The sequence below is a fragment of the Erinaceus europaeus genome, chromosome 4, assembly GCF_950295315.1.
Source record: "Erinaceus europaeus chromosome 4, mEriEur2.1, whole genome shotgun sequence".
Classification (NCBI taxonomy): domain Eukaryota; kingdom Metazoa; phylum Chordata; class Mammalia; order Eulipotyphla; family Erinaceidae; genus Erinaceus; species Erinaceus europaeus.
In genome coordinates this window covers 55,208,692-55,236,583 of record NC_080165.1, presented here as the reverse complement: position 1 = coordinate 55,236,583, position 27,892 = coordinate 55,208,692, and the positions used below count along the sequence as shown (strand labels likewise).

General features: G+C 51.9%; 2 protein-coding genes across 24 annotated transcripts in view; one reads left to right on the top strand and one right to left on the bottom strand.

Moving 5' to 3' along the window:
- The window catches only part of TNXB (tenascin XB), a 93,432-nt gene extending 68,612 nt beyond the window's left edge, over positions 1–24,820 (top strand). For 8 of the 22 annotated variants that reach the window (XM_060189508.1, XM_060189513.1, XM_060189509.1 and 5 more), the window contains 29 exons: positions 890–1,204; positions 1,318–1,641; positions 1,995–2,321; positions 3,517–3,810; positions 5,372–5,698; positions 6,037–6,363; positions 6,746–7,087; positions 7,818–8,144; positions 8,635–8,961; positions 11,182–11,517; positions 11,952–12,278; positions 13,830–14,147; positions 14,501–14,827; positions 16,337–16,624; positions 16,978–17,256; positions 19,548–19,835; positions 20,724–21,038; positions 21,267–21,605; positions 21,862–21,984; positions 22,103–22,246; positions 22,415–22,534; positions 22,667–22,810; positions 22,910–23,040; positions 23,141–23,273; positions 23,368–23,519; positions 23,609–23,705; positions 23,788–23,949; positions 24,042–24,205; positions 24,528–24,820. In XM_060189508.1, the coding sequence (XP_060045491.1) occupies positions 890–1,204; positions 1,318–1,641; positions 1,995–2,321; positions 3,517–3,810; positions 5,372–5,698; positions 6,037–6,363; positions 6,746–7,087; positions 7,818–8,144; positions 8,635–8,961; positions 11,182–11,517; positions 11,952–12,278; positions 13,830–14,147; positions 14,501–14,827; positions 16,337–16,624; positions 16,978–17,256; positions 19,548–19,835; positions 20,724–21,038; positions 21,267–21,605; positions 21,862–21,984; positions 22,103–22,246; positions 22,415–22,534; positions 22,667–22,810; positions 22,910–23,040; positions 23,141–23,273; positions 23,368–23,519; positions 23,609–23,705; positions 23,788–23,949; positions 24,042–24,205; positions 24,528–24,629 (7,199 nt within the window). In that variant the 3' untranslated portion in view covers positions 24,630–24,820. The remainder of the gene's footprint in view (positions 1–889; positions 1,205–1,317; positions 1,642–1,994; positions 2,322–3,516; positions 3,811–5,371; positions 5,699–6,036; positions 6,364–6,745; positions 7,088–7,817; positions 8,145–8,634; positions 8,962–11,181; positions 11,518–11,951; positions 12,279–13,829; positions 14,148–14,500; positions 14,828–16,336; positions 16,625–16,977; positions 17,257–19,547; positions 19,836–20,723; positions 21,039–21,266; positions 21,606–21,861; positions 21,985–22,102; positions 22,247–22,414; positions 22,535–22,666; positions 22,811–22,909; positions 23,041–23,140; positions 23,274–23,367; positions 23,520–23,608; positions 23,706–23,787; positions 23,950–24,041; positions 24,206–24,527) is intronic. The other 14 variants (XM_060189523.1, XM_060189528.1, XM_060189510.1 and 11 more) reach the window with 13 other exon arrangements.
- LOC103117401 (steroid 21-hydroxylase) lies at positions 24,345–27,582 on the bottom strand. 2 transcript variants are annotated; one of them, XM_060189529.1, is made up of 10 exons: positions 27,243–27,582; positions 27,051–27,140; positions 26,771–26,925; positions 26,571–26,666; positions 26,369–26,473; positions 26,188–26,274; positions 25,782–25,982; positions 25,378–25,556; positions 25,199–25,302; positions 24,345–25,107 (listed from the first exon to the last, which is right to left on the bottom strand). In XM_060189529.1, exons 1-10 carry the CDS (start codon positions 27,445–27,447, stop codon positions 24,842–24,844), a joined length of 1,488 nt encoding a protein of 495 aa, XP_060045512.1. In that variant the 5' UTR covers positions 27,448–27,582; the 3' UTR covers positions 24,345–24,841. The 2 variants fall into 2 exon arrangements, with proteins under 2 accessions (XP_060045512.1, XP_007527511.1); XM_007527449.2 differs by having other exon boundaries at positions 26,369–26,470.
- Positions 27,583–27,892: the final 310 nt, after the last annotated feature.

Here is a 27,892-nt window from a genome sequence, read left to right as displayed (position 1 = left end):
AGTGGATCACTGGGTTAAGTACACATAGTGTAAAGTGCAAGGACCCACAAAAGGATCCCTGTTTGAGCCCCCAGCTTTTCACCTGCAGGGGGATTGCTTCACAAGAAGTGAAACAGGTCTACAGGTGTCTCTCTGTCTCTCTTCCTCTCTGTCTTCCTCTCCCCTCTCAGTTTCTCTGTTCTATCCAATATAAAATGGAAAAAAATAGCCGCCAAGATGAGTGGATGTTACAAGCCCAGCAGTAACATTAGAGGCAATAAGTAAATAAATAAATAAATAAATAAAACATCTACCTATGCTAGGCATTGGTACACCTGTTTGAGTGTACAGTTTACCATGCACAAAGACTCAGTTTCAAACCCCTGGTCCTCATATGCTGGCAGTGGGGGCGGGGGTGGGAGGAGAGAAGCTTCATAAACAGTGAAGCAGGTCTGCAGGTGTCTTTCTTTCTCCCTCTCTATTTCTTCCTCCCCTCTCAATTTCTCTCTGTCTCTATCAAAAAACAAAAAAAAGCACTAGGAACAGTGGCTTCATCATGCAAGCATGGAGGCCTAGCAGTAACTTTGGTGACAATAAAAACAGACAATTAAAAGAAAACATCTCCCTCCACCCCAAAGGACCCTAGCAGTCACTTCTCCCAACCCCAGCCTCTGGCAGCCATGGGTTACTTTCTTTAATTCTTCATCTTTTTAGGCACTTTATTCAGCAGAATCATACAGTGCACAGTCTTGTGTTTGTCTCCTTGCACTTAGTAGAATACTTTTTGAAATTCAACCCTATTTATATAAACAGCTGCTCCTTTTTAGTGCTGACTTCTTGCCTTCTCCTCCTTCCCTCTTCTGGGTGTGTCTTGTCATAGCTACCCATCTTTGTCTGTCTCTTTAACCAGGCCACAGGGAAGACATTGGAACAACGACTTTGACCTCAAATACTCCAGCACCTGAGGTGTTTCTGGGGGAGCTGACAGTGGTAGAGGCCACACCACATACCTTGCATCTCTCCTGGATAGAGACTGAGGGAGAATTTGACTCCTTTGAGGTTCAGTTCATAGACCAGACTGGGAAACAGGAAGTCCTCACTGTAGGGGGTGACCAGAAAGACATCACTCTCTATGACCTGGAGTCAGACCACAGATACTTGGTGAACTTGTATGGTTTCCATGGCCAGCAGCGTGTGGGTCCTGCCCAGGTGGAGGCTCTGACAGGTGAGTGAGGAACTTTGCTTCCTTCCAAAAGGGCTGGAGAACACAGGACAACAGGCTCCCTGCGAATACCCTACCCTCTCTCAGGCTCTCTCTCTCTCTATCTCTCTGTCCAGTGCTAAGAGAGGAAGAGGATGAACCTTCTGAACCTCCCACCATTTCCTCTGAGCCTCCCTTCAAGCCCCTTCTGGGGGAGCTGACAGTAACAGGATCCTCCCAGGATTCCCTGAGTCTCTCCTGGACCATCCCTGAGGGCCATTTTGACTCCTTTGTGATCCAGTACAAGAATGGGGATGAACAGCCCAAGATTGTGCAGGTGCCAGGGCACCAGAACTGGGTCACTATCTCAGGCCTGGAGCCAGATCACAAGTACAAGGTGAATCTGTATGGCTTCTATAGTGACCAGCGTGTGGGGCCCATCTCTGCTGTTGGGGTGACAGGTAAGTGGACAGGGGAACCCCCAGGTAGGACACAACAGAGGCTCACTTTGTATCTGGTGATTAGCCCCTTTGTCCCTGGCTGGACCATGGTGACTTTCTGCCTTCCCATTGGGCTCCCTGAGAATTGAGGAGCCCTCCTGGGTAGAGAATGGCTTCTGTGAGCTAGGCTAGCACTGGATCTCCTACATCTGACCCAAAGGTTCTGGGCATGTTTGTGAAATACTAGCTGAGCAGGACCACCCAGCCCCAAAATGGGCTTCTCTCCACTATCCACAATGCTTCTCTATCTCTCCCTCAGAATCTGAGAACATCTCCTGAGCACCCTGCCTCACCCTGTGTGTGTCTCTTTTCAGATGCAGTCGAAGAGACTCCCATCCCCACAGAACCACCCAGCACAGAGGCCCCAGAGCCCCCTGAGGAGCCTCTCCTGGGGGAGCTGACGGTATCAGGATCCTCTCAGGACTCCCTGAGCCTCTCCTGGACAGTCCCCCAGGGCCACTTTGACTCCTTCACCATCCAGTACAAGGACAAGGATGGACAGCCCCAGGTGGTGCGTGTCAGGGGCGAGGAGAGAGAGGTCACTGTGCGGGGCCTGGATGCTGGGCGCAAGTACAAGATGCACCTGTATGGGCTGCATGGTGGTCAGCGAGTGGGCCCCGTGTCCACTGTGGGCGTGACTGGTGAGTGGAAGCTAAATGGTCATTAGGTTTGGGTCCAGGAAGGATGTCATTAGTGGAACTTCCAAAGTCTCCTCCCTTGGAGATCCAAGAAGCTAAAATCTTCAAATCTTCTAATTTACCTACTGTTTGCTTAGCAAGTAAGGGCAGGCACCTTCTGGGAGCAGGTAGAGGAAGTCCTAGGGAATTGCCAGATCTGTCTGAGAGAAGTGCTTGAGGGTTGTGGTCTTTGAGGCAGTAATACCCTCAATCCTTTTTTGGATCTCTTTGCCTGGAAAATGGAGGGAAATACTATTTTGGAGACTGGGACAAATGCCACAAGGTATTAATTAATCCTACCAATGTTTATTAGATAAATGGCAAACATGTACATAAATACAAGGAATAGTATAATGAACTCTCAGGTATCCATATCCCTACTCCAACCAAATATCAACTCCTGGTGAGTCTGGCTCCTCTACACCCCATGCATTTTCTTCTTTCCTGCACTAGAAGCATTTTCTTTATGAACAGCTGTGCTAAGGTATAATTTACATACCATAAGGTTCACCAACTCAAAGTATATAATTTATTAGTTATTTCTGCAGAGTTGTGCAATCACCTGGTCCATCTGCAATGATTTTAAACTTACCCCAGATAGTTTATATTCTGTCACTACACACTTAAAATTTTTGCTCTTTATAAAAAGACCATTTTAAAACAACAACAATGTAATTATTGTACATTTGAAAAGGGACAATAATTACCTAATAGCTTCCTGTAGAAACTATAGAAAGTGCTACAGTTTCCTGAGTGTCTCATAATCACTGTTTTGGAATTTGTTGCTATAATTAGGTTCAAATCAGGAGGAGAGTTTGCAGTTGGGAGGACTGGAATTTTAAAGAGGGTAGTCAGAAAGGGTCCCAAAAAGAAAGTGGCATTCAAACAAAGCCATAAATGAAATGTAGACATGAGGCATGACGACATCTGGGATAAGAGCATTCAGGTGGAAGGAATACTCAGTGCAAAGTCCCTGAGGCAAGAGGCTACTTGGTATGTCTGACCAGAAGAAAGCTCCAAAAAGACTGATGATCATAAGCAGAAATGGATCTTAACTTAGATCCCAAGTTGCCCCACTTTCTGGCCGGTCTCCAGGGAAGCTTGAGTCTTGGCAATTCCTTCCAGCAACAGGAAAGCTTCTATCTGCTTCTCTTCTCAGAACCTGAAGGTGAACCCACCAGCCCTCCAGTGAAGCCCCTCCTGGGGGAGCTGACAGTGACAGGATCCTCCCAGGACTCCCTGAGCCTCTCCTGGACAGTCCCCCAGGGCCAGTTTGACCACTTCCTGGTCCAGTACAAGAATGGAGACGGGCAGCCCAAGGTGTTGCGGGTGCCAGGGACCCAGGACTGGGTCACCATCTCAGGCCTGGAGCCAGATCACAAGTACAAGATGAACCTGTATGGCTTCCATGGTGACCAGCGAGAGGGCCCCATCTCCACTGTGGGTGTGACTGGTGAGTGTGCAGGATAATGGACCTTGTCTGGAGCTGGACTCAGTTCCATTTGTTATTAGTGTCCAGGTTTACAGTTTCCCCACTCTCCCTAAACCAAGCTTCCCAGATCCTGAGAGTGGCTCTGCTCTTTTCTTCACAACAAGCCTTTAGTGTCACTCTAAGCTCTCTTACCTTTTCTACATGAATCAAGGCACCAAAGAGACCCTAGCCTCAGACCATTCAAGCTGTGTGACCCCTAGGGAGTCAATAAACCTCTCTGTGCCTCCCTCCCCTCATCTGTAAGCAATTACTTTTACTTCTTTCTGTATACCTGTTCTGTAGAGTGAACATGAGTAACTGAGCTCACACACAACAACTAATAATTACAGCTACCCCATTCTGAGAGAGGCAGTTGGTTCCAGAAGCCCCATTGGGTAAATTCCCATAGTCATTATAGATTTCAGAAGGGAGCAGGAATTGGACGTGCTCCTCATGCCCCTCATTGATACAAACTAATTCTAAGTTAGAACTAGATTCTGTTATATGGATACCATTGCTTACATGGAACATTAATAGTGTTCAAGTTTAAAGACTTCTTTCTTTCTTTATTTGATAGGATGGGGAGAAATTGAGAGGGGAGGGGAAGATAGAGAGGGAGAGAGAAAGGCAGACACCTATAAACCTGCTTTATTGTTTGTGAAGCTTTCTCTAGGCAGACAAGGAGTGAGGGCGCGAACCTACATCCTTGCACATAGTAATGTGTGTGCTCAGCCAGGTGCCACCACCCTACCCCCAAGTGTAAAACTTAAACAAGACTCTTTCCCTTCATGCATTGCTCCCTCACATGGCTATTTGTTTCTTGTGTTAAGCTCCTTTGTAGCTATTACCCCTTAGTTGCTTATCAATTCCCAAAGAGAACAGACTGTGGACACAATGATTTCATGATTCAACTATTAAGTCAGCATAAACCCTTACACAGAACAGAACACATGAAAGAAACCACTGAAAGCAAAGTGAATGACACCACAGACACCAAACAAGCCCATCAAGGGGAATGGCTGATCATCTCCATCCTGTTAGCAGAACCAATACAAGGTCTGCTAATGACCTGATTATAAAGATGGAGAACCTGGCTGGTTTCTTACAATGCTCAAAAAAGCCTTCTAATAAGGGAAGGTATTCAGGAAAATGCAGAAATTAAATGCCTTCTTCTTCTTCTAGCGTTTGCCCTTCTTCCGTAGCCAGTCAACAGCGTCAGGTTAAATGCCTGATCCTGAGTAACTACATGCTAAAGCAGTTCGTCTGTTGTGTTCAGTGATGATAGTTTTGTCCCTAAGGGCTTAGTGTATGGTATATTCAGGCATTTTAGGAGTCTAGTATTACCACATGGTCTTGTCTCAGCGTGTTCTGTGTCCCCTGTAAACAAGCATTCAGTCTAGGGTAGTGATGTCCCAACCCTGTGGATCTAGAACCAGAGCAGCAGGGCACTGGTGTTTCAAGGAGAATTTCCAGAATTCTCTGCTGGAAGGGAATATAACAGTGATGTCCATGCATATTTTATTGTCTCCTGATCCAACTCCAGGAAAGGATGAAGAAATGACTCCATTCCCAACAGATGGACCTACTACTACCCCTGAGCCTCCCTTTAAGCCTCACCTAGGGGAGCTGACAGTGACAGGATCCTCCCAGGACTCCCTGAGCCTCTCCTGGACAGTCCCCCAGGGCCACTTTGACCGCTTCCTGGTCCAGTACAAGAATGGAGACGGGCAGCCCAAGGTGGTGCGGGTGCCAGGGACCCAGGACTGGGTCACCATCTCAGGCCTGGAGCCAGATCACAAGTACAAGGTGAACCTGTATGGCTTCCACAATGGCCAGCGTGTGGGGCCCATCTCTGCCATTGGGGTGACAGGTGAGTAGGCAGGGGAACCCCAGGGTGGGACCCAGCAGAGGATCACCCTACCTCTGGTGATGGGTGAGTGGGGTACAGAAGGCCTCTATGGTCCTCTATGTTCTATGGAGCTCCCTGAGGACTGAGGGGTCCTCCTGGGCAGAGAAGGACTTCAGTGAGCTGTGTGGTGATTGTGATGGCACCCCCACAGCTGACTCAGAGGTGCTGAGAATGGTTGTGAGATGCCAGCAACCAAGACCACCAATACCCAAGATGGCCCTGCTCCTCCATCTTTCCCTCAGCACCTGAAGTTCTCTTCTGGTGTCCCTGCCTTACCTTGTGTGTATCGGTCATTTCAGATGCAGTGGAAGAGACCCCCACCCTTACAGAACCACTCAGCACTGAGGCCCCAGAGCCCTCTGAGGAGCCCCTCCTGGGGGAGCTGACAGTGACAGGATCCTCCCAGGACTCCCTGAGCCTCTCCTGGACAGTGCCCCAGGGCCAGTTTGACCGCTTCCTGGTCCAGTACAAGAATGGAGACGGGCAGCCCAAGGTGGTGCGGGTGCCAGGGACCCAGGACTGGGTCACCATCTCAGGCCTGGAGCCAGATCACAAGTACAAGGTGAACCTGTATGGCTTCCACAATGGCCAGCGTGTGGGGCCCATCTCTGCCACTGGGGTGACAGGTGAGTGGACATGGAAGCCCCAGGGTGGGACCCAGCAGAGGATCACCCTGTCTCTGGTGATGGGCCCCTCTGGTCCTAGCTGAGCCAAGGTGCCTTCATGCCTTCCCATTAGGCTCCCTCCTGGGAAGAGATTGAGGGGCCCTCCTGGGCAGAGAGAGCCTCTATGACCTATGCTTCTGGCTGTGCTGGGGCCTCCACAGTTCATCCAAAGATTCTGGGCGTAATTGTGAGATGGCAGCTGGGTAGGACCACCCTGCCCCCAACATGGGCTTCTCTCCATTGATCTCAGGGCCCAGGCAGGGCCCTGCTTCTCCATCTTTCTCTCTACCTGAGTACATCTCCTAGGTTCCCTGCCTCACAGTGTGTGTTTCTGTCCTTTCAGCCACAGAGGAAAAGACCCCCACAGAGACAGAGGTGACTCCCACTGAACCACCCAGCACAGAGGCACCAGAGTCCCCTGAGGAGCCCCTCCTGGGTGAGCTGACAGTGACAGGATCCTCCCAGGACTCCCTGAGCCTCTCCTGGACAGTGCCCCAGGGTCACTTTGACCGCTTCCTGGTCCAGTACAAGAATGGAGATGGGCAGCCCAAGGTGGTGCGGGTGCCAGGGACCCAGGACTGGGTCACCATCTCAGGCCTGGAGCCAGATCACAAGTACAAGGTGAACCTGTATGGCTTCCACAATGGCCAGCGTGTGGGGCCCATCTCTGCCTTTGGGGTGACAGGTGAGTGCTCCTGTCTCAAAGATGAGAACTCAAAGATGAGACCCTACCCGCACAGAACTGACCAGTGCATCCCTGCCAGCAGTACATGGTGGGGGTTAGGACCGGCCTCAGCTCTCTCCCCTTCAGTGAGTTTCTGAATAGCTAACACAAGGGTGGGGCCCAGCAGAGCATCACCTATTTGGTGCTGAGTGAGTGGGATGCAAGAGGCCCCTCTGGTCCTGGCTGAGCCATGGTGTCTTTGTGCCTCAGCCTGGGTCTCCCTGAGGACTGAGGGGTCGTCCTGAGTAGAGTAGGGCCTCTGTGAGCTGTGATAGGGTCCTTGCATCTGACCCAGAATTTGTGGGCATGTTTGTGAGAGGCCAGCTAAGCAAGACCACCCAGCCTCAACATGGGTTTCTCTCTAGTGCCTTCAGGGCCCAGGCAGGGCTCTGTTTTTCCATCTTTTAAAAAAATTATCTTTATTTATTGCTTAGAGACAGCCAGTAATCGAGAGGGTAGTGGGAGATAGAGAAGGAGAGAGACAGAGAGATACCTGCAGCACTGCTTCATCACTCACAAAGCTTTCCCCCTGAAGGTGGGGACCAGGGGCTCAAACCCAGGTCCTCACACATTGTAAGATCTGAGCTCACCTAGATGTGCTACCATCCAGCCCCTGCTTCTGCATCTCTCCCTCTGAACCTGAGAACATCTCCTGAGCACCCTGCCTCACCCTGTGTGTGTCTCTTTTCAGATGCAGTGGAAGAGACCCCCACCCCCACAGAACCACCCAGCACAGAGGCCCCAGACCCCCCTGTGGAGCCCCTCCTGGGGGAGCTGACAGTGACAGGATCCTCCCAGGACTCCCTGAGCCTCTCCTGGACAGTCCCCCAGGGCCACTTTGACTCCTTCACCATCCAGTACAAGGACAGGGATGGACAGCCCCAGGTGGTGCGTGTCGGGGGCGAGGAGAGAGAGGTCACTGTGCGGGGCCTGGATGCTGGGCGCAAGTACAAGATGCACCTGTATGGGCTGCATGGTGGCCAGCGAGTGGGCCCCGTGTCCACTGTGGGCGTGACTGGTGAGTGGAGGTACAGATTGGGCATCATGGGGAGAACTATCTTTAACTCACGAATAATCCATTTGACTATTTTTTACTTTGGTCTTTTCCTAACCCGTGGGTCCCCTTTTCTGCTTTGTCCCATTGGCCCTGGGCTTGCCCTGTTCCTTGTGGTGGACCTGCCTCAGCTCTCCCCCCTTCAGTGAGTTTCTGAATAGCTAACACAAGGGAAGGGCCCAGCAGAGCATCACCTGTTTGGTGCTGGGTGAGTGGGATGCAAGAGGCCCCTCTGGTCCTGGCTGAGCCATGGTGTCTTTGTGCCTCAGCCTGGGTCTCCCTGAGGACTGAGGGTCATCCTGGGTAGAGAGGGGCTTCTGTGAGCTGTGATGGGGCCCCTGCATCTGACCCAGAAGTTGTGGGCATGTTTGTGAGATGTCAGCTGAGCAAGACCACCCAGCTCCAACATGGGCTTCTGAGCACCCTGCCTCACCCTGTGTGTGTCTCTTTTCAGATGCAGTGGAAGAGACCCCCACCCCCACAGAACCACCCAGCACAGAGGCCCCAGAGCCCACTGTGGAGCCCCTCCTGGGGGAGCTGACAGTGACAGAATCCTCCCAGGACTCCCTGAGCCTCTCCTGGACAGTCCCCCAGGGCCACTTTGACTCCTTCACCATCCAGTACAAGGACAGGGATGGACAGCCCCAGGTGGTGCGTGTCGGGGGCGAGGAGAGAGAGGTCACTGTGCAGGGCCTGGATGCCGGGCGCAAGTACAAGATGCACCTGTATGGGCTGCATGGTGGCCAGCGAGTGGGCCCCGTGTCCACTGTGGGTGTGACTGGTGAGTAGAGGTGTGGATTGGGTACCATGGGGAGAACTATCTTTGACTCATGAATAATCCATTTTACAGCTTTTTACTTTGGTCTTTTACTAACCCATGGGTCTGTTTTCACCTGATGGCCCTGGGCTTGTCCTGTTCCTTATGGTTTGGTCATCGCCAACTTACAGCCTCATGTCCATTCTACCCTGACCTCCTCTGATGTTTACTACCTCCTGGGGTAAAATGTGTCACGCACAGACCAAGGCAAGATTTTATTTCCTCTTTGTCTCAAAGCATAGTGTGCTGTAACAAAACAGAAAAGAAAGGAAAGGAAGAATGCCTTAAGGCATGGTTTATTACAATACAACATACAAAGGAAAGGAAAAAAAATAATTCAACATCCAACTACTTTAGAGTGATTAAATAACTAGGCAACATCTATAAGATGAGCTGTCATTTTGGCTTGAAATGTTTTAACATAAGACAGTCACTTTATAATATTTCATTGAAAAAAAGAACCCAAAACTTTTGTAAGGTTGTTAATCACAACCACTTGAAAATAGCATGCTTGGCAAGAAAACTGGAAGGAAATACATCCCACAGAATTCATGGTTTGTAGGGCAGAATAGAATGTTCCAGCACCTTTTTCTCCCTTGTTTTATTCTATTCTGTGTTATCCAAACCGTGTTTGTGACAAGCATTGCTTTCATAATCAGGAGAAACTAATTCAGATGGAATGTCTTCTCTCCTTTTGCCTTCCTTCTGTCTCTGCCCCCACCACTCTTGCAACTTATCCCAATTCTTATTATAAAAATGTTATAATTTCTAGTCTCTAAGAAACGGGGGGGAGAGAGGGAAACACCCCCCTGAGATGAGTGAAATTCCACAAGTGCAGTCAGACGAGACTTCCTCAGTGACTGTTGGACAGATTCTTCTGCCTGTGAGTATTTTCACAGGATTTCTCCTGGATGTGGAAGAACTCACTCAACCCCTTTGACAACAGATGTTGTCCATGGTAGCTCAGAGCCTTGGCCACCAAGTGAGTGACTTTATTAGTTTCATGCTCCTTTGCTGTAGCTACTCAGGGCCAAAGGAACCATTGTCACTCAGCCTCCCTTACTCCTGGGGATAGGCTTGCTTTTTTTTTTTTTTTTTTTAACCAGAGCACTGATTGGCTCTGGCTTATGGTGGTGCAGGGGCATTGAACCTAGGATTTCAGAGCCTAGAGGCATGAGAGTCTCTTTGCATAACCATTATGCTATCTACCCCCACCCAGCCTTGTTTCTTTATGTGTGTTCACAGGAGTGTGGCAAGAAGAGGAAGGGGGGAAGCATTAGAAAATGGATATCAGCATAATTGATATCCTGAAGATAAGCTGCTGATTCTCACTCACACTGCAGCTTTTCCATTATATATTTTTTTAGCCCTCTATCACGGTGAATCTCATGTATCTACAAAATAGGGAAGTGTGATGAACCTATGTCCCCATGCTACATTCCAACCAGATTATTGATATTTTAATCCAAGAATCATATTTTAAGTACATTATTCTAGTGAAAAGAAAATAAGAATATGATGGAGATTTGGGGGAGGGAGAAGGGGGGATATCTCATCAGACCACCTTTTGACCTAGTAACAGCTCATAAGAGCAAAGTGCATAGCACATGTTTACTTTCTTCACTTTCTGTAGCATATATTTTAGAACTGCAGCATGTTAATAGACTTCTTGGCTCTTGAGATTTTTTTTTTTCTGTACACAGTTACATTGTGAGCATTAGCCTGTGGCGACCCAACCTGCATTAATCATCATTTCAGTGGTTATTTGATGATTCATGATGAAAGTACCATAACAAAATTAATCATCTCCTATGGGTCACTTGGGTTCCTAACACATTTTGCTGTCATGAATAATCCCACAAAGAACTCCCATGACACAAATTTTCCTACTTTCTTAATAATTGTCTTAGGATAGCTGCCCAGAAACAGAACTATTGGGTCATAGGAAATGAACATTATTTTGGCTCCTGACACATGTATCTGAATTGCTTTCTGAAGGTTGATGGTGCCTGCCAGCCACTATGTGCTTCAGGCTGGGACCTGTCTCAACCCTCTCCATTAATTACTGATTTGACTAATGCAAAAGTCTCTAACCCCACAGTGTGAGGAGTATGTTCACTGAATGTGCTCAGTTGTCTCTACCTCCAAGGCAAGTAACCATCTATATCCAATCTCTTTTCTCAGTGGCCCATGACATTGTGGAGAAGACCCCCACCCCTACAGAACCACCCAGCACAGAGGCACCAGAGTCCCCTGAGGAGCCCCTCCTGGGTGAGCTGACAGTGACAGGATCCTCCCAGGACTCCCTGAGCCTCTCCTGGACAGTCCCCCAGGGCCAGTTTGACCGCTTCCTGGTCCAGTACAAGAATGGAGACGGGCATCCCAAGGTGGTGCGGGTGCCAGGGACCCAGGACTGGGTCACCATCTCAGGCCTGGAGCCAGATCACAAGTACAAGGTGAACCTGTATGGCTTCCACAATGGCCAGCATGTGGGGCCCATCTCTGCCTTTGGGGTGACAGGTGAGTGCTCCTGTCTCAAAGATGAGAACTCAAAGATGAGACCCTACCCGCACAGAACTGACCAGTGCATCCCTGTCAGCAGTACATGGTGGGGGTTAGGACCGGCCTCAGCTCTCTCCCCTTCAGTGAGTTTCTGAATAGCTAACACAAGGGTGGGGCCCAGCAGAGCATCACCTGTCTGGTGCTGGGTGAGTGGGATGCAAGAGGCCCCTCTGGTCCTGGCTGAGCCATGGTGTCTTTGTGTCTCACCTTGGGTCTCCCTGAGGACTGAGGGTCATCCTGGGTAGAGAGGGGCTTCTGTGAGCTGTGATGGGGCCCCTGCATCTGACCCAGAAGTTGTGGGCATGTTTGTGAGATGTCAGCTGAGCAAGACCACCCAGCTCCAACATGGGCTTCTGAACACCCTGCCTCACCCTGTGTGTGTCTCTTTTCAGATGCAGTGGAAGAGACCCCCACCCCCACAGAACCACCCAGCACAGAGACTCCAGAGCCCCCTGAGGAGTCCCTCCTGGGGGAGCTGACAGTGACAGGATCCTCCCAGGACTCCCTGAGCCTCTCCTGGACAGTCCCCCAGGGCCACTTTGACTCCTTCACCATCCAGTACAAGGACAGGGATGGACAGCCCCAGGTGGTGCGTGTCGGGGGCGAGGAGAGAGAGGTCACTGTGCAGGGCCTGGATGCCGGGCGCAAGTACAAGATGCACCTGTATGGGCTGCATGGTGGCCAGCGAGTGGGCCCCGTGTCCACTGTGGGCGTGACTGGTGAGTGAAGGTGGGGACAGGACAAGGTGGGGTAGATAGGCCCTAGATAATATTCTCTTTATCCACATCTTCATGAAACCAGTGTTATCAGCACAACATCTGCATTTCTGATGACCAAGAGATTTTGCTCAATGGCAGATTCAGATTCAGCAGGTCTAGGTTGGGGCCAGAGAATCTGCATTTCAAACAAGACCCTCTGAGGTACTGATCTTGGTCTGAGAATCATGTTTTGAGTAGTAAAACTCCTTACAATAAAAGGAGTCAAATATTTTCTTACAGTTTGTTGGAGAGAAGTGTACTTACCTACACAGAGCTCGCTTTTGTTTTAGTTGGCAGGTGGGTGTGAAGCACAAGAGAAAGTGCTCAGAGCGTTGTGTCTTGACTAAAACACCCCAAGTCTCTCCTGGTTTGGGTAATATCAGACTAAGATTCCAATAGGTCTATACTCTGGTTTCTCTTCAGATCATACAAATCTTTTGCCTTTTACCAATAAGTCTCAAAGATGGGTGTTCCCTGGGCCAAGCACCTTGAGAGTTCACCTCAGTAAACCTTCAACAAAGCAGAGAGATCATTCTTATCCAAATGGGGCTCCCAGTGGTAGGGAAATGGGCTGTGAGTCAGCAAATGAAGCAGAACAGAATGTAAGTGTAACAAGGAGCCCCGGGACCAGGCTGAGACTGAGCCAATCTGCCAGTGAGCACCTTCAGGATAGCCGGGACCTGAGGCTGGATAGGCATTAGCCTGGTAACCACTGGAGGCAGATAATGTGACAGATCATTTTTGCCACTGCTGCAAAGGCTTGGAAACTAAGGAAATCATAGGACACAAGTGGATTTTACAAGAAATGCTTCAATGGAGGGAGATAGTCTTGAGTTGGGATGAAAAGTAGGGCAGTTCACAAGCCAGGAGATAAAGAGAGTTTTTGCACAGCGTAAGCTCAGCCTGACTCATCAGAGTATGCTTACAGGCTCCTTCCAGCCCAGTGAGGAATGATGGGGGAGTCAGGCAGGGTGGGAGCAGTAGAGAGATCACAGTCCAGGGGAGGCAAGAGGGTCATCCTACCAGGGTGGTGGGGTTACCAAGTGTGGGGAGGAGGGAGACTCAGGAAGCTTAAGAAGAGTTGGACATTCTGAATCCAGTGGTAGCTGGAGACAGGAGCAGGTCCAAGAAAAGACTCCAGGTTTGTAGTTGGAGAAGGGAGTTCTGAGCTATTGAGAGCAAAGATGTGAGCAAATAGGAATGAACTGCCAGTCGTCCCCCACGCAAGAAGGGCCAAGACAAGTGGCACGTGCACCTGTGTTCAGAGAACAGGTGGAAGCTGAAGAGAAGGAGAAGACACAGGAGTGCTGGCAGGTGTGAGGACAGGGCTGGATGAGGATAAGGTGATAGGATTGCCAAAGGGGCAGGGAAGGACTGGTGAGTTAAACTGGGACTGAACACCTATAGGCAGCAGCATTCTACTGCTTTCCTCATCTTTGCTATATGTCCTTCTTATACTGACCTGAGGACTGAGGAGAACTCTTCTGTTTCTGTGTCTCAATCCAAATCCAGACTCTGAAACTGTGACTACTCAAGTCTCACCCACCACTACCTCTGAGCCTCCCTTCAAGACTCTCCTAGGGGAACTGACCATAACTGATACCACCCCAGACTCTCTGAGCCTCTCCTGGACTATCACTGAGGGCCAGTTTGACCGCTTCCTGGTCCAGTACAAGAATGGAGACGGGCAGCCCAAGGTGGTGCGGGTGCCAGGGACCCAGGACTGGGTCACCATCACAGGCCTGGAGCCAGATCACAAGTACAAGGTGAACCTGTATGGCTTCCACAATGGCCAGCGTGTGGGACCCATCTCTGTCTTTGGGGTGACAGGTGAGTGCTCCTGTCTCAAAGATGAGACCCTACCCACACAGAACTGACCAGTGCTGCCCTGCCAGCAGTACATGGTGGGGGTTAGGACCTGCCTCAGCTCTCTCCCCTTCAGTGAGTTTCTGAATAGTTAACACAAGGGTGGGGCTCAGCAGAGCATCACCTGTTTGGTGCTGGGTGAGTGGGATGCAAGAGGCCGCTCTGGTCCTGGCTGAGAGCAAGACCACCCAGCTCCAACATGGGCTTCTCTCCAGTACCCTCAGGGCCCAGGCAGGGCCCTGCTTCTCCATCTCTCCCTCAGAATCTGAGAACATCTCCTGAGCACCCTGCCTCACCCTGTGTGTGTCTCTTTTCAGATGCAGTGGAAGAGACCCCCATCCCCACAGAACCACCCAGCACAGAGGCCCCAGAGCCCCCTGAGGAGTCCCTCCTGGGGGAGCTGACAGTGACAGGATCCTCCCAGGACTCCCTGAGCCTCTCCTGGACAGTCCCCCAGGGCCACTTTGACTCCTTCACCATCCAGTACAAGGACAAGGATGGACAGCCCCAGGTGGTGCGTGTCGGGGGCGAGGAGAGAGAGGTCACTGTGCGGGGCCTGGATGCCGGGCACAAGTACAAGATGCACCTGTATGGGCTGCATGGTGGCCAGCGAGTGGGCCCCGTGTCCACTGTGGGCCTGACTGGTGAGTGTGTGAGTAACCCTATGTCCCTGGTTTCCCTCTTGTCCTTTACTTCCCCACTTTTTAAAAAATATTTATTTTTCCTTTAGTTGCCCTTGTTGTTTTTTTATTGTTGTAGTTATTGTTGTTGTTGTAATTGATGTTCATTGTTAGATAGGACACAGAGAAATGGAGAGAGGAGAGGAAGACAGAGAGGGGGAGAGAAAGATAGACACCTGCAGACCTGCTTCACCGCCTGTGAAGCGACTCCCCTGCAGGTGGGGAGCCAGGGGCTAGAACCGAACCAGGATCCTTACACTAGTCCTTGTGCTTTGTGCCACATGCGCTTAACCCACTGTGCTATGGCCGTCTCCCTACTTCCCCACTTGGGATCTCAGCATTCCTTAAAATGGACCTCTGGCGTTTTCTCTTATCCTGGAGTGAGTGACATGTTTGAAATTTTTTCAGTCATTTAAGTTTGTAGTTCATTTTCAGATAATGATGATGGAACCTGGCTCTCTCAGTTGACTCCTGCTCTGAACATATTGTTTGTTCATTTATAATTGTTTCGTGTTTTTTTCTTTTATTGCCACCAGTGTTATTGCTAGGGCTCAGTGCCAACACTACAAATCCATCACTCCTGGTGATTATTTTTTCCCTGTTTTAAATGACAGGACAGAGAGAAATTGAGATGGGAGGGCAAAATAGAGAGGCAGAGGGAAAGGTAAACACATGTTTACCTTTATTAAGCTAACACTGCTTATGAAGCGTCCCCCCTGCAGGTGGGGAACAGGGGCTGGAACCTGAGTCCTTTTGCACAGTAACATGTTCACTCAACCAGATGTCATCTTTTTAAAAAATGTAGTTATCATACATGAGACAGAATGTGTGAGTTTCAGATGAAAAAAAAAAAGTGAAAAACCAGAGCCAGGGATATAACTAGCATCCTCAGCCATGCAAGTCCAGTGTTCTATATGTCCTACCAGTGGAGCTATTTCCCCCATCACTTTTTTTTTCTTATGACAGAGAGGGCAAAGATTGTGAAAGAGAACATAGCACTGAAGTTTCCTTCAATGCAATGGGAGTGGGTCATTCACATAGCAAAGCAGCACATTGCCCACATGAGCTAGTTTATCAGCCCCCAAAGCTACTGTTCACCGCTCTGTACTACATCTGGTTGCATGAACATGTTACTGTGCAAAAAGACCCAGGTTCCAGTCCCAGCTCCCCACCTGCAGGGGGAACTCTTTCATAAGCAGTGAAGCAGGTGTTTATCTTTCTCTCTGCCTCTCTATTTTGCCCTCCCATCTCAATTTCTCTCTGTAGACTGGGGATGATGACAATAACATCTGCTTTCTATATTATGTTAGTACTGAGTGAGCCTTGTGTGAACTGCATACACAATGGCTGGGACACAGTAAGTAAGTTGAAAGGGTTTGCTCTCAAATCATTTTCATTTGATAGCCTAGGAAAGCACTCCTTGGGTACAGGGATCCTGCCACTGACTCTCTGGACTTCTCTGTTGTGTTCCAGCTTCCCTGCCCACAGAGCCCCCTGTGGCACTTAGCCTGGGGGAGCTGACTGTGGTCTCTGTGGCCTCAGACACAGTGCACCTCTCATGGACAGTGGCCCAGGGCCCCTTCGATTCCTTCCTGGTTCAGTATAAGGACTCCCAGGGGCAGCCCCAAGCAGTTCCTGTGGATGGAAGCCTCCGTGAGGTCATCGTCTCTGGTCTGGACCCTGCTCGCAAGTACAAGTTCCTACTCTTTGGACTCCAGGATGAGAAAAAGCATGGCCCTGTATCTACAGAGGCTAAAACCCGTGAGTGATGGCTGCTGGGCACCCAGGACCCTCCTGTTTGCCCTTCGCCCCCTTGTGGTAGCAGCTGGAATTTCCTGGTTCTATGCTCCACATCCAGACCCGTTTATTTCTTGGTTTTAGTGACATGCAATCCTGAATTCCCTTTCCCCTCACTCTCATCTTTCTCTCTAACCCTCTTCTATTTATGCCACACTTGCTTCTTTTCCAGCTCCCGTTTCATCCCTCCTCTGCTGTGCCCCCACTTTCTGACAGGTCACCCTGTCCCCCTCCTAACTCCCAGAGTGCAGGAAGTGCTCTTCATCTCTGTTACACTCCTGGTGCCCTCCACACATCTCTCTCTCTCTCTCCTTCAGTCCCAGACAAAAAACCTTCTCCCCGCCTGGGCGATTTGACCGTGACTGATGTCACCCCAGACTCTGTGGGCCTCTTGTGGACGGTCCCAGAGGGAGAATTTGACTCCTTCGTGGTCCAGTACAAGGACAAGGACAGGCAGCCCCAGGTGGTGCCGGTGGCTGCAGACCAGCGCAAAGTCACCATCCCAGGCCTGGAACCCAAGAAGAAATACAAGTTCCTGCTCTACGGGCTGGCAGGCAGGAAGCGGCTGGGCCCAGTCTCTGCTGAGGGCACCACGGGTAAGATCCCATCTATTCCAGGCTGCCTTTTCCCAAGGCCTCAGAGCTGGCCTCATGGCCATCTCATGCAGTATTTTCTCTTGACTGAGCATGACAGTCTTATACGGGAAGCAGATATTTATTTAGTCCCTAGAAAGTGCTAGGCACTGTGCTGAGTATTGTTCATTACTTCCTTCATCCACTGACTTCCCATGCCATGACCCAGGCTTTGGAGTCAAGCAGACCTGTGGTCAAATTCCACCTGCCAAGTGTGTGGCTCTGGATAAAGCACGTTTTTCTTTTGGGCCTCAGTTTCTGAAACTGCATAATGGTTCTAAATAATACCTGGGGTGGGGGAGAGGGGCAGCAGGTGGATCACTTGGTAGAGCACACACTTGACTGTGCACAGTGGACTTGGGATTGAGCCCCAGAGCCATCACATGGAAGCACCTGCAGAGGAGAAGCTAAGAGGTGGAGCAATGCTGTGGTATCTCTCCTATCTGTCTCTACTTCTCACTCTCTGTCTAGCAGTGCTGTGGTGTCTCTCTCTTCCTGTCTCCCTCTATAGAGAGGAAGAAAGAAAGAAAGAAAGAAAGAAAGAAAGAAAGAAAGAAAGAAAGAAAGAAAGAAAGGAAGGAAGAAAGAAGGAATCGGGCAGTAGGGCAGCAGGTTAACCACATGTGGTGCAAAGTATAAGGACTGGCGTAAGGATCCCAGTTCGAGCCCCCAGCTCCCCACCTGCAGGGGAGTCACTTCACAGGCAGTAAAGCAGGTCTGCAGGTGTCTATCTTTCTCTCCCCCTCTCTGTCTCCCTTCCTCTCTCCATTTCTCTCTGTCCTATCCAACAACAACAATACAATAAAAACAAAGGCAACAGAAGAGAATAAATAAATAAATTGATTAATTAATGAAAAGAAAGGACTACAAGGAGGGGTGGAGTTGTGTAGGCACTGAACCCCAGCAATAACCCTAGTGGCAAATAGTAACAATGATAATAATAACATCTACTGATGCTCCTTACTCCATCCATCTGAGTCAAGATGGAAAATACAAGCGGGCTTGGCTGCAGAAAGACTATGGGAAATCTGGTGTCACTGTGCCCATGACTCAGCTCACCCCATCTCCCAGCCACAAAAGGTCACTGACCCTGACCTCACTCCAAGGCCCATGAGTCACCCTGCCAAGACCAGAATGGACACATCACTATTTGAGACCTGGAGTCCTTATACGCCATAACCCTGTCCCCTCTAAAACATCATTTGGAGGCTGGAGGAAGGCTTCTCTCTATAACCCTCATCAGTTAGCACCCACCCACCTAGACAAATTTTGCCCATTGCCTTCCAGCTCTTCCCTGGCTTCTCCCCTGCCCCACTTGGCTGCCCCGTCCAGTGCAGCTAATACAGGTCTGCAGAATCCAGTGGAGGGAGGCCCAGGCTGGGGGACCGAAATGGGGCAGGTCATGGTAAGGTGATGAGTGCCTGTGAGTTTGCTGGCTCTTCTGCCCAATGTTTACTGTTTGGGGGTGTCTCCTTGACAACCCAGATACTTCTGACAGCCTTTCTCAGCTCTGTTACATCACTACAAAGCAAGCTGAGGGTCAAGGGGGAACAGATCCTTGTTCACCCCCAACTGTCCTCTCTTGGGAGGTGATCTTTTATACATTTACTGCACCCTGATCCCAACAGGGAGGGAGTGGAGGCAGGAGAAGAGTTCAGGCAGTGACCTCAGAAGGTGACAAGGCTGCTTGCCTCCTTCCTGCAGAGCAGACAGCAGTTCTGATCCCTCAGGTGGTTTTCCCTGAAGCCACACTTGAGGGATCAAAGCTTTCCCAGAAGTGACTAGGACTGAGGTAAAATCAGCTCTCTCTCTCTCTCTCTCCCTGCCTCCCTCTCTCTTTCTCTCCCTCAGATTTTTAAAATTTCATTAAAGATTGGTATATAGAAGAGACAAGTACAGAGCAGCCCCCCTGGCATATGCATTACTAGGAAATGAACTCAGTACCTCATGCTTGTGAGTCCAGAGGCTTGGCACTGTGCTACCTATCTCCCAGGTGCTTCTGATTGTTTATTTTGTCATCACCAGGGCTTTGCCACTCTGGGCTAACTTTTTCAGATAGATATATAGATCAGCTTTTTCAGGTGGATACATAGATAAGGAGAGAGGGAGATACTACGGCACCAGAGTTTCCTCCAGTGCAGTGGGAGGCAGACTCCAACCTGGGTCATGTGTGTGACACAGCAGGCTCACTAGCCAGGTGAGCTATCTTGCCATCCTAAAGACAGCAACTGACTAAGCATCTCTACTGCCCACAGCTCCCCTGGAGAAGGAGCTTCCACCCTTGCCCCGCCTGGGGGAGCTGACACTGACAGATGAGACCCCAGATTCCATCCATCTCTCATGGACTGTAGCCCAAGGCCCCTTTGATTCCTTCGTGGTGCAGTACAGGGGTACAGACGGGCAGCCTCGGGCTGTGCCTGTGGCTGCAGACGAGCGTGAGGTCACCATAGAGGGCCTGGAGGCTGGCAAGAAATATAAGTTTCTGCTCTTTGGGCTTTTCAGAGGGCAACGCCTGGGCCCCATCTCTGGCCTGGGAGCAACAGGTAAGCACACACATTACCAGACTCAAGGTTCTGGGTTCAAGACCCAGGTTTCCCCCCCCCTGCCACTTGCAGCAATGAAGCCCTAGTGCAGGTGTCTCTCTTTTTTCCTATCCCCCTTACATCTCAATTTCTCTCTGTCCTACCAAATAAAAAAATAATAAAATAGGCTGGGCAGTGGCTCACCCAGTTAAGTGCACATAGTACTATGCACAAGGACCCAGGTTCTATCCCCTGCTGCCCACCTGCAGAGGGGACGCTTCACAAGTGGCGCAACAGGTCTGCAGGTGTTTCTCTCTCTCCCTCATTATCTCCTCTTCCCTCTCAATTTCTGTCTGTCCTATAGAATAAAATTAAATTTATAAATTTTTTTTAAAAAAAGGAAAAAGTGGCCACCAGGAGAGGTGGATTTATAGTGCCAGCACCAAGCCCCAGCGACTGGAGGCAAGAAAAAAAAATTAAAATAATAATTATAATGACAAAAGAAAGGGGGAGAGTAATGGCTGTCAGAACAGTGGAGTCACCATGCAGGCACTGAGCCCCAGTAACCCTAGTGGCAATTTAAAAAGAGGCGCACAGGAACGGGAAAGGGGAAGCAAGCACTTCAATTAGACGTAATGGAGCCCTGCAAAGGTGAGTGGGGGGTGGATGGGTGCAGGGTGCTGAAATCCTCAGGTCTGATGGAGGTTGATGTCAAAGCACAGATAGGCAAAATAAAAAGAAGGAAGATTCTCAGGAAGGCCCTCAGTTCTCTGCATGTAGTTTACATGACCACTACCCGCAAAATCACATCTCAGTCTGTCTGAGGACTCCTTCTTTAGAGCTTAAGATGGAGTAGGGAGAGCCCTCCAGCACCCTCACTCAGCTTCTTCCCTGGCTTCTCCCACACAGCTTCAGCAGAGGACACCCCAATTCCTGGGATCCCTGCCACAGAGGCCCCTGAAGGACCCCGCCTGGGGGTACTGACTGTAAACAGTGTGGCCCCAGATGCCCTGCGCCTCTCCTGGAGTGTGGCCCAGGGTGTCTTTGAGTCCTTTGTGATCCAGTATCGGGACACAGATGGGAAGTCTCAGGCCTTGCTCGTGGATGGTGACCAGAGCACGGTCCTCGTGTCAAGCCTGGAGCCCAGCACCCCCTACATGTTCTCTCTGTATGGCCTCCATGGAGGGAAGCGCCTAGGCCCCATCTCAGCAGAGGGCATCACAGGTACTGCCAGGCCGGGACTAGCATCCTAGCCTCTCAGAGTGCCTGGTCTGGGCTGAAAGGGTGGAAGAGGTGCTCAAAGTGGTGACAATGGGCAAGCAGCATGAGGAGGGCACCCTGGAGAAGGACTCTGCTCAGAGCCTCTCATTCATCCCATTTTACTAGAGGCTGGGGCGGGGTGGCTGGGGAGACCTGCCTGGAGTCACCTAACCAGTGTACCCACTCCTGCAGGGCCAGCACCGCCTGCAGGTGAAATCCCAGGGGAGCCTCGGCCACGCCTGTCCCAGCTGTCAGTGACTGATGTGACCACCAGCTCACTGCGGCTCAACTGGGAGGCCCCACCTGGCGCCTTTGACTCCTTCCTGCTCCGCTTTGGGGTCCCATCACAGAGCAGTCTGGAGCCCTACCCACGCCCCCTGCTCCAGAGGGAGCTGACAGTGCCAGGGTCACGTCGCTCAGCTGCAATTAGGGACCTGAGGCCAGGGACCCTATACAACCTCACACTGTACGGGCTACGTGGACCCCACAAGGCCGACAGCATCCAAGGAAGCGCCCGCACCCTCAGCCCAGGTAGGGCCCCATGCGGGTCACATACATGGGTGCCCCCAAAGTGAAAGGTGTTGGTACTTTGTAGGGTGGGACCTGATGTCTCACCTGGCAGGGAGGCTACTATGTAAAGGAGTCTGTGGAGCAACTTCCATTTCTGGGCTGGCAGGAAAGGGTTGGGGGTCAGCTGTATAGGGCTAGTGGGGCTCAGGGACAGGAAGCCCTGGGCCACGAACCTACACACCCCGTGTCCTCACCATCACCACCACCACCACCCCAGTTCTAGAGAGCCCGCATGACCTCCAATTCAGCGAAATTGGGGAAACTTCAGCCAAGGTCAGCTGGACGCCCCCACCATCCAGAGTGGACAGCTTTAAAGTCTCCTACCAGCTGGCAGATGGAGGTGACAGCCTTTTGCCCATGTCCGCTTGTGCTCTCCTTTCTCCCGAGCCCCAAGCCCTGCCACCCCATAGCTCCTCCCTGCTACCCTGTGTGACCCCCCAAGCCCACTGTGTTCTCAGGGGAACCACAGAGCGTGCGGGTGGATAGCAGAGCTCAAACCCAGACACTCAAAGGGCTGGCCCCAGGCACTCGCTACGAGGTGACTGTGGTCTCCATCCGCGGCTTTGAGGAGAGCGAGCCTCTCACAGGCTTCTTCACCACAGGTAAGAAGGACCAGGATTGGCAGGAGTGAGGGAGGAAAGGAGGACATGGTGGGAGTTTGAGAATGGATGGGAGGGAGAGAGGCAGTGAGCAGAGGCTCAGCAGAGTTCAGGGAGGTGATAGGTGGGGAGAGAAAGGGGGGCAGTTCTGAGTTCTCTCTTTTCCCCCAGTTTCTGATGGCCCTACTAAGTTGCAAGCACTGAACTTGACAGAGGGATCCACTGTGCTGCACTGGGATCCCCCACAGAACCCAGTGGACACATATGATGTCCAGGTCACGGCACCAGAGGGTGAGAGAGGCTGAGGCCTATGGAGTGAGGCGTGGGGGTGGGGGGGAACGTGTTCAGATGAAAAAAGCAGAGGCTGAACTGGACTCTGCAGGGTGTGCAGAGTAGATGCTGATGGCCCACCTGTGCACCCAGCCCCATCTCTCCAGGCCTCAGCCCCTGGCAGTGCTGTGGACTATCCCCTGAGTGGCCTGGAGCTCCACACCAACTACACCGCCATGGTGAGGGGCCTCCGAGGCTCAAACTTCACCTCCCCGGCCAACATCACCTTCACCACAGGTGCAGTACAAGAGATGTGCAGGAGTGTGTGTGTGTGTGCGTGTGTGTGTGTAGGGGGGTGTCTCATTTCTGCCTTTTCTCCTCACCTTTTCCTGCCAGGGTTGGAGGCCCCCCGGGACTTGGAAGCCAAAGAAGTGACTCCCCGCACAGCCCTGCTCACTTGGACTGAGCCCCCAGACCCACCAACTGGCTACCTGCTCAGCTTTAACACCCCTGGGGAACAGACCCAGGTGCCCCCACCCCCATGCCCCAGTTAGCTCCCCTCTTCAGGCTCCCTTCCAGGCAGCTGCCTCTGCCACTCTGCTGACCTGGCCCTCTTCTGTTCCATAGGAGATCCTGCTCCCAGGAGGGGTCACCTCTCACCGGCTGCTGGGCCTCTTCCCCTCTACCACCTACAATGCATTTCTTCGGGCTGTGTGGGGCGAGAGCTTCTCTCCACCCATGCCTACCTCCTTCACCACAGGTACTGGATGCTGGGCTGTGTGTCAGGGAGCTAGGTGGGCAGCAGAGGTCTAGGGCTCACATAAAGGACTGGTCACTCACTCTGCTCTCCCCAGGAGGATTGAGGATCCCCTTCCCCCGGGACTGCGGGGAGGAGATGCAGAATGGGATCAGCACCTCAAGGACCACCACCATCTTCCTCAATGGCAACCGAGAGCGGCCCCTGGATGTGTTTTGTGACATGGAGACCGACGGGGGTGGTTGGCTGGTGGGTGGCAGCCAGAAGCCTGGGAGTCTGCGGGGGTCTCGGGTCACTATGCCAGCCATAGGCTGACAGTGTTCCCACCTGCTTCCCAGGTGTTCCAGCGCCGCATGGATGGAAAGACGGACTTCTGGAGGGACTGGGAGGACTATGCCCATGGTTTTGGGAATATCTCCAGGGAGTTCTGGCTGGGTCAGTATATCCCACAGGAGCTACGGGACTGGGGAAGTGGTAGGGGCACTGTGGACTGATGAGAGCACCTGCCCACTTCCAGGCAACGAGGCCCTGCACAGCCTGACGAGCTCCGGTGACTACTCATTGAGAGTGGACTTGCGGGCTGGGGATGAGGCTGTGTTCGCCCATTATGACTCTTTCCGAGTGGACTCAGCTGCTAAGTACTACCAGCTCCACCTAGAGGGCTACCATGGCACTGCAGGTGAGGGCAGGGGCTGGGAGGGCTGGGGACACAGGGCTGGGTGGGAAGTCTGGGAGGGGAGGCCCTCACTTTTCATTTCATGCCCTGCCCAGGGGACTCCATGACCTACCACAGCGGCAGTGTCTTCTCCGCCCGTGATCGAGACCCTAATAACTTGCTCATCTCCTGCGCCGTCTCTTACCGTGGAGCCTGGTGGTACAGGAACTGCCACTATGCTAACCTCAATGGGCTCTACGGGAGCACAGTGGACCACCAGGTGAGGGGCCTGGGAGGTGGCACGGGGATGCTTGGGTGTGACATTCAGTGTGACAGTGTGATGGGACAAATCCCTGAACCCTTCAGTGCCTCGGGACCCTCACCTGCGAAATAGGATAACGATGCCAAACCCACCAGGCTGTGTTTAGTAGGAGTTGATTTATTCACAGTATAGAAAGGGTCAGTCTAGGATTAAGCCACAGTTCTTTGCAATCAAAGGCTACGAAGGGACCAGGGAGTGGGGAGAAGAGGGTTAGTTGATTCCTGGAAGCATCTCCCCAAAGGGGCATGTCTGACTTTGACTCCTGGAACCCCCTTTCCAGGGAGTGAGCTGGTACTACTGGAAGGGCTTTGGGTTCTCAGTGCCTTTCACGGAAATGAAGCTGAGACCAAGAAACTACCACCCTCCTGCCTGGGGAGGCTGAGCCTCTGCTCACTGCTCCCGCTGCCCAGTTCTGACTGCCGAGCACTGAGGGGTCCCCTCCCCCCACCAAGGATGAGCCTGGAGCCACCTACATCATCCAGCCACAGGAGGAGCCTTCACCCCATCTCACTGCACTATGTTTACAGAGGGGAGGGAGGGGGGTTTACAAGAGCAATAAAAGTTGAAACTGAGGCACATGTGCGTCCTGCCAGGTCACTGGCTTTTGGTCAGGTTCCCCAGCCCTGCCCCTCGGGGCTGCAGCCGCACCTGGAAGGGCTGCGCCTTGAGATTGACAGTGCACTTGGTGTTGGGCAGCTTCGAGGGCAAGGCGCCCTCTACCGGCAGCAGCGTGAACGCCTGGAGCAGTTGCACCAACACCAAAAAGAGCTCCTGCCGCGCCAGCTGTTCCCCCAGGCACAGACGCATCCCGCAGCCAAAGGCCAGGGAGTTGGGGCTACCCTTCGGTTCTAAGAAGCGGTCTACGGGTGGAAGGACAAAGGCGCAGATCAATAGCGGCAGGGGCCCACCTCTGCCTGCCCCACGTCTTGGGCTTCTGGTTGAGCCACTCACCTGGTTGGAACTCGTGTGGCTGTTCCCAGACTGTCTCATCCAGTTGGGCACCCTGGAGGTTGGCAATGATGATGGAGTCCTCAGGGATGTCATAGCCAAAGATGCTGGGGGAAAGATGGTATTGGAAGTCCGCCAGGACCCCCACTTGTGCTCCTACTCACCCCTACCTCTAGAGTCACCTGCTAGTGCGAGTGGCACGGTGCGGCAAGGCCAGGGGCACCACTGGCCTCAGGCGCAGCACCTCAGTGATGGTGGCGTTGAGCAAGGGCAGTCGTGCACGGTCCCTGTATGCAATTCGGGAACCCGAGGCTCTGGAGCTCAGCTCAAGATCCAACTCTTCCTGCAGTCGCTGCTGAATCTGGGAAAGGAGAACAAGCCTGCAGCATGGGCCTGAGCCCTCCTACTCGTAGCCCACAGCTGCCCAACCTCCTGACCTCCAACTGCTCAGGGAGCTTTTGTGCCAAGTAGGGCCCTCCCCCTGTACCCCGACTCCTCCCTCACTCCATCGGGTCAGGGTTAGCAGAGTTCCTGCAGCCCTGCTCAGGCAACAGGAAGGAGCTTTTTGCTTGTTCCTAGGGTGCACCTCAGGGTAGTGAAGCAAAAACACCACAGTCCAGGTGAGAGTGCTCGAAGTTGTCTCGGTGCCACCAATGAAGAGGTCCACCACTGACATATGCACGTGGCCTTCGCTGAGCTGCACGGGGGCCTTTTCCACTCTCAATTTCTCCATCTCTTGGAGCATGTAGTCTATAATGTTCCTACAGTGGCCTGTTACCATGGTCTCCTGGGGGTGAGGGGTAGGGGAGAAGGAGCCAGCCTGAGTGCCTGGCTTAGGTAGAGGGGTCTGGATGTGGTAACAGGTCCAGGAATGGTAGGATGCTGAGGAAACCCCACCCCACCCCACTCCCCCCAAAATTAAAAAGCACCTCTGGGGCAGTCACATCACTAGCTGAGAGCAGAGGGAAGCCCAGGCCCCTCACAGTCCCTACCTTGTGCTGCCTCAGCTGCTTCTCCACAAGGTTATTCCTGTTCTTTACAGCCTGTTTCAGCCTCCACAGACCTGGGTTGGGGAGGAACTGGGCCGGGAGCGAGAAAGTAGAGTATCTTGGAAGGACAAATGCTCCCCAGCCTGTCTCCCGGGAGTAGGGTGTGCCTGGTGCAACTCCTCACCCTGAGCAAGGGAATGAAGTCCAAGATTTGGATGGACCAGTGGTCCCAGGTGTTCATCAAGTCCTGGACATTGTCATAAATAGCATGTACTAACGTGTCCTCCTGCTAGAAAAAGAGGGAGTCCTCAACTTGGGGCCAGGAGAGGGTCAAGGAGGGGTGGAAGGGGAGACCCAAGCATAAGTGAGAGCAAAAGAGCTGCCACCTTGTCTCCAAAGGTAAGTTGACAGATGATGCTACAGGTGAGGAGAGAGAATTCCTTCTCGATGTTCACAGGGGTGCCAGCCTGGGCCCTCATGCGCTGTGGAGACAGTGTAAACTGAACAGGAATGGGGGGAGGGGAGCAGGTGGCAGCTGATGAGAGAGGAAAAGCAAACTGGAATTACCATGGCTATCCAGTCTCACCTCACACATATTCTGAGTCAGCTGCTCCACCAGAGGCTCCGCGAAGTCATGGACACTCCGCAGCAGGGCTGAGCGGGTGAGCTTCTTATGGGCCTTCCAGAGCAGGGAGTAGTCTCCCACAGAGATGCTGTCAAAGTGCGGAGACACCCACCTATCTGTATTGGAGGAGTGGGACAAAGGGAGGGGCCAAATTCACCAAAAATGGCCCAGGCCTGGTTCTCCCTGCTTCCCCAGCCCCTGCTTCTTCCCTGGAGAAAACCCCCCACACCCTACCCCTTACAGGATGGTAAGTGGGGTCTGCCAGCAAAGTCCACCAACTTCCTGACCATCGCCTCTTCAATGGTCCGCTTAGAGTTCAGCACCACCACGTCTGAGAACAAGACAAAGCAGGAGGTGACTGCGGACAGCACCCTCCTTCCCCACTGGCGGGGCCAGAGAGGGAGGGAGACAGGGAGAGAGGAGGCTTTCTCACCTTGAAACCCTAAGTGGAGCCTGTAGATAGGCCCAAGTTTCTCAGACAGGCTTAACAGATACAGGGGCAGGTTGGGCTTCAGCAGGTGCAGGAAGCCAGGGACAAGAGGGGGGAGATGGAGGTTCCAAAGCTTCAAATAGCCCCAGAGCAGGTGGAAGACAGTTAGCAGGGCCAGCAGCAGCAGCAGCAGCCCAAAGAGTGGCATGGCTGAAGCTCACGCAAAGGTCCTGACCCACTTTCTTATAGCTCCTAGGGCCCCCATCCATCTTGTTGCATAAACTCTTCTCCAGCCTTCCTGGATATCCTTGCCTGCCCCCTCCTACCCACAGAACAGGAGATTCCTGTAGTGGCACCAGTCCCAATGACCTTGGGAAATCCATATTTCAAAGATCTTTCTTTTTTTATTTAACAAGGACATGGGAGGGGCGTGAATTGCAACCCTGACATTTCCCCTAGTCAGACTCAACTTGCTGATGTCATATCAACCATGAAAAAAGTATCCACTCTATGTCCTGAATCCTGCCCCCCTCATTCCACTCTACCTTGGACCAGCTTCTTGCTGCAGTTTTTCCCAGAGAGAAAATGGTACCCCCTGCCTGATCTGCTCAGCAGATCTGCCTGAAAAACAGTATGACGGAAATTAATCAGTG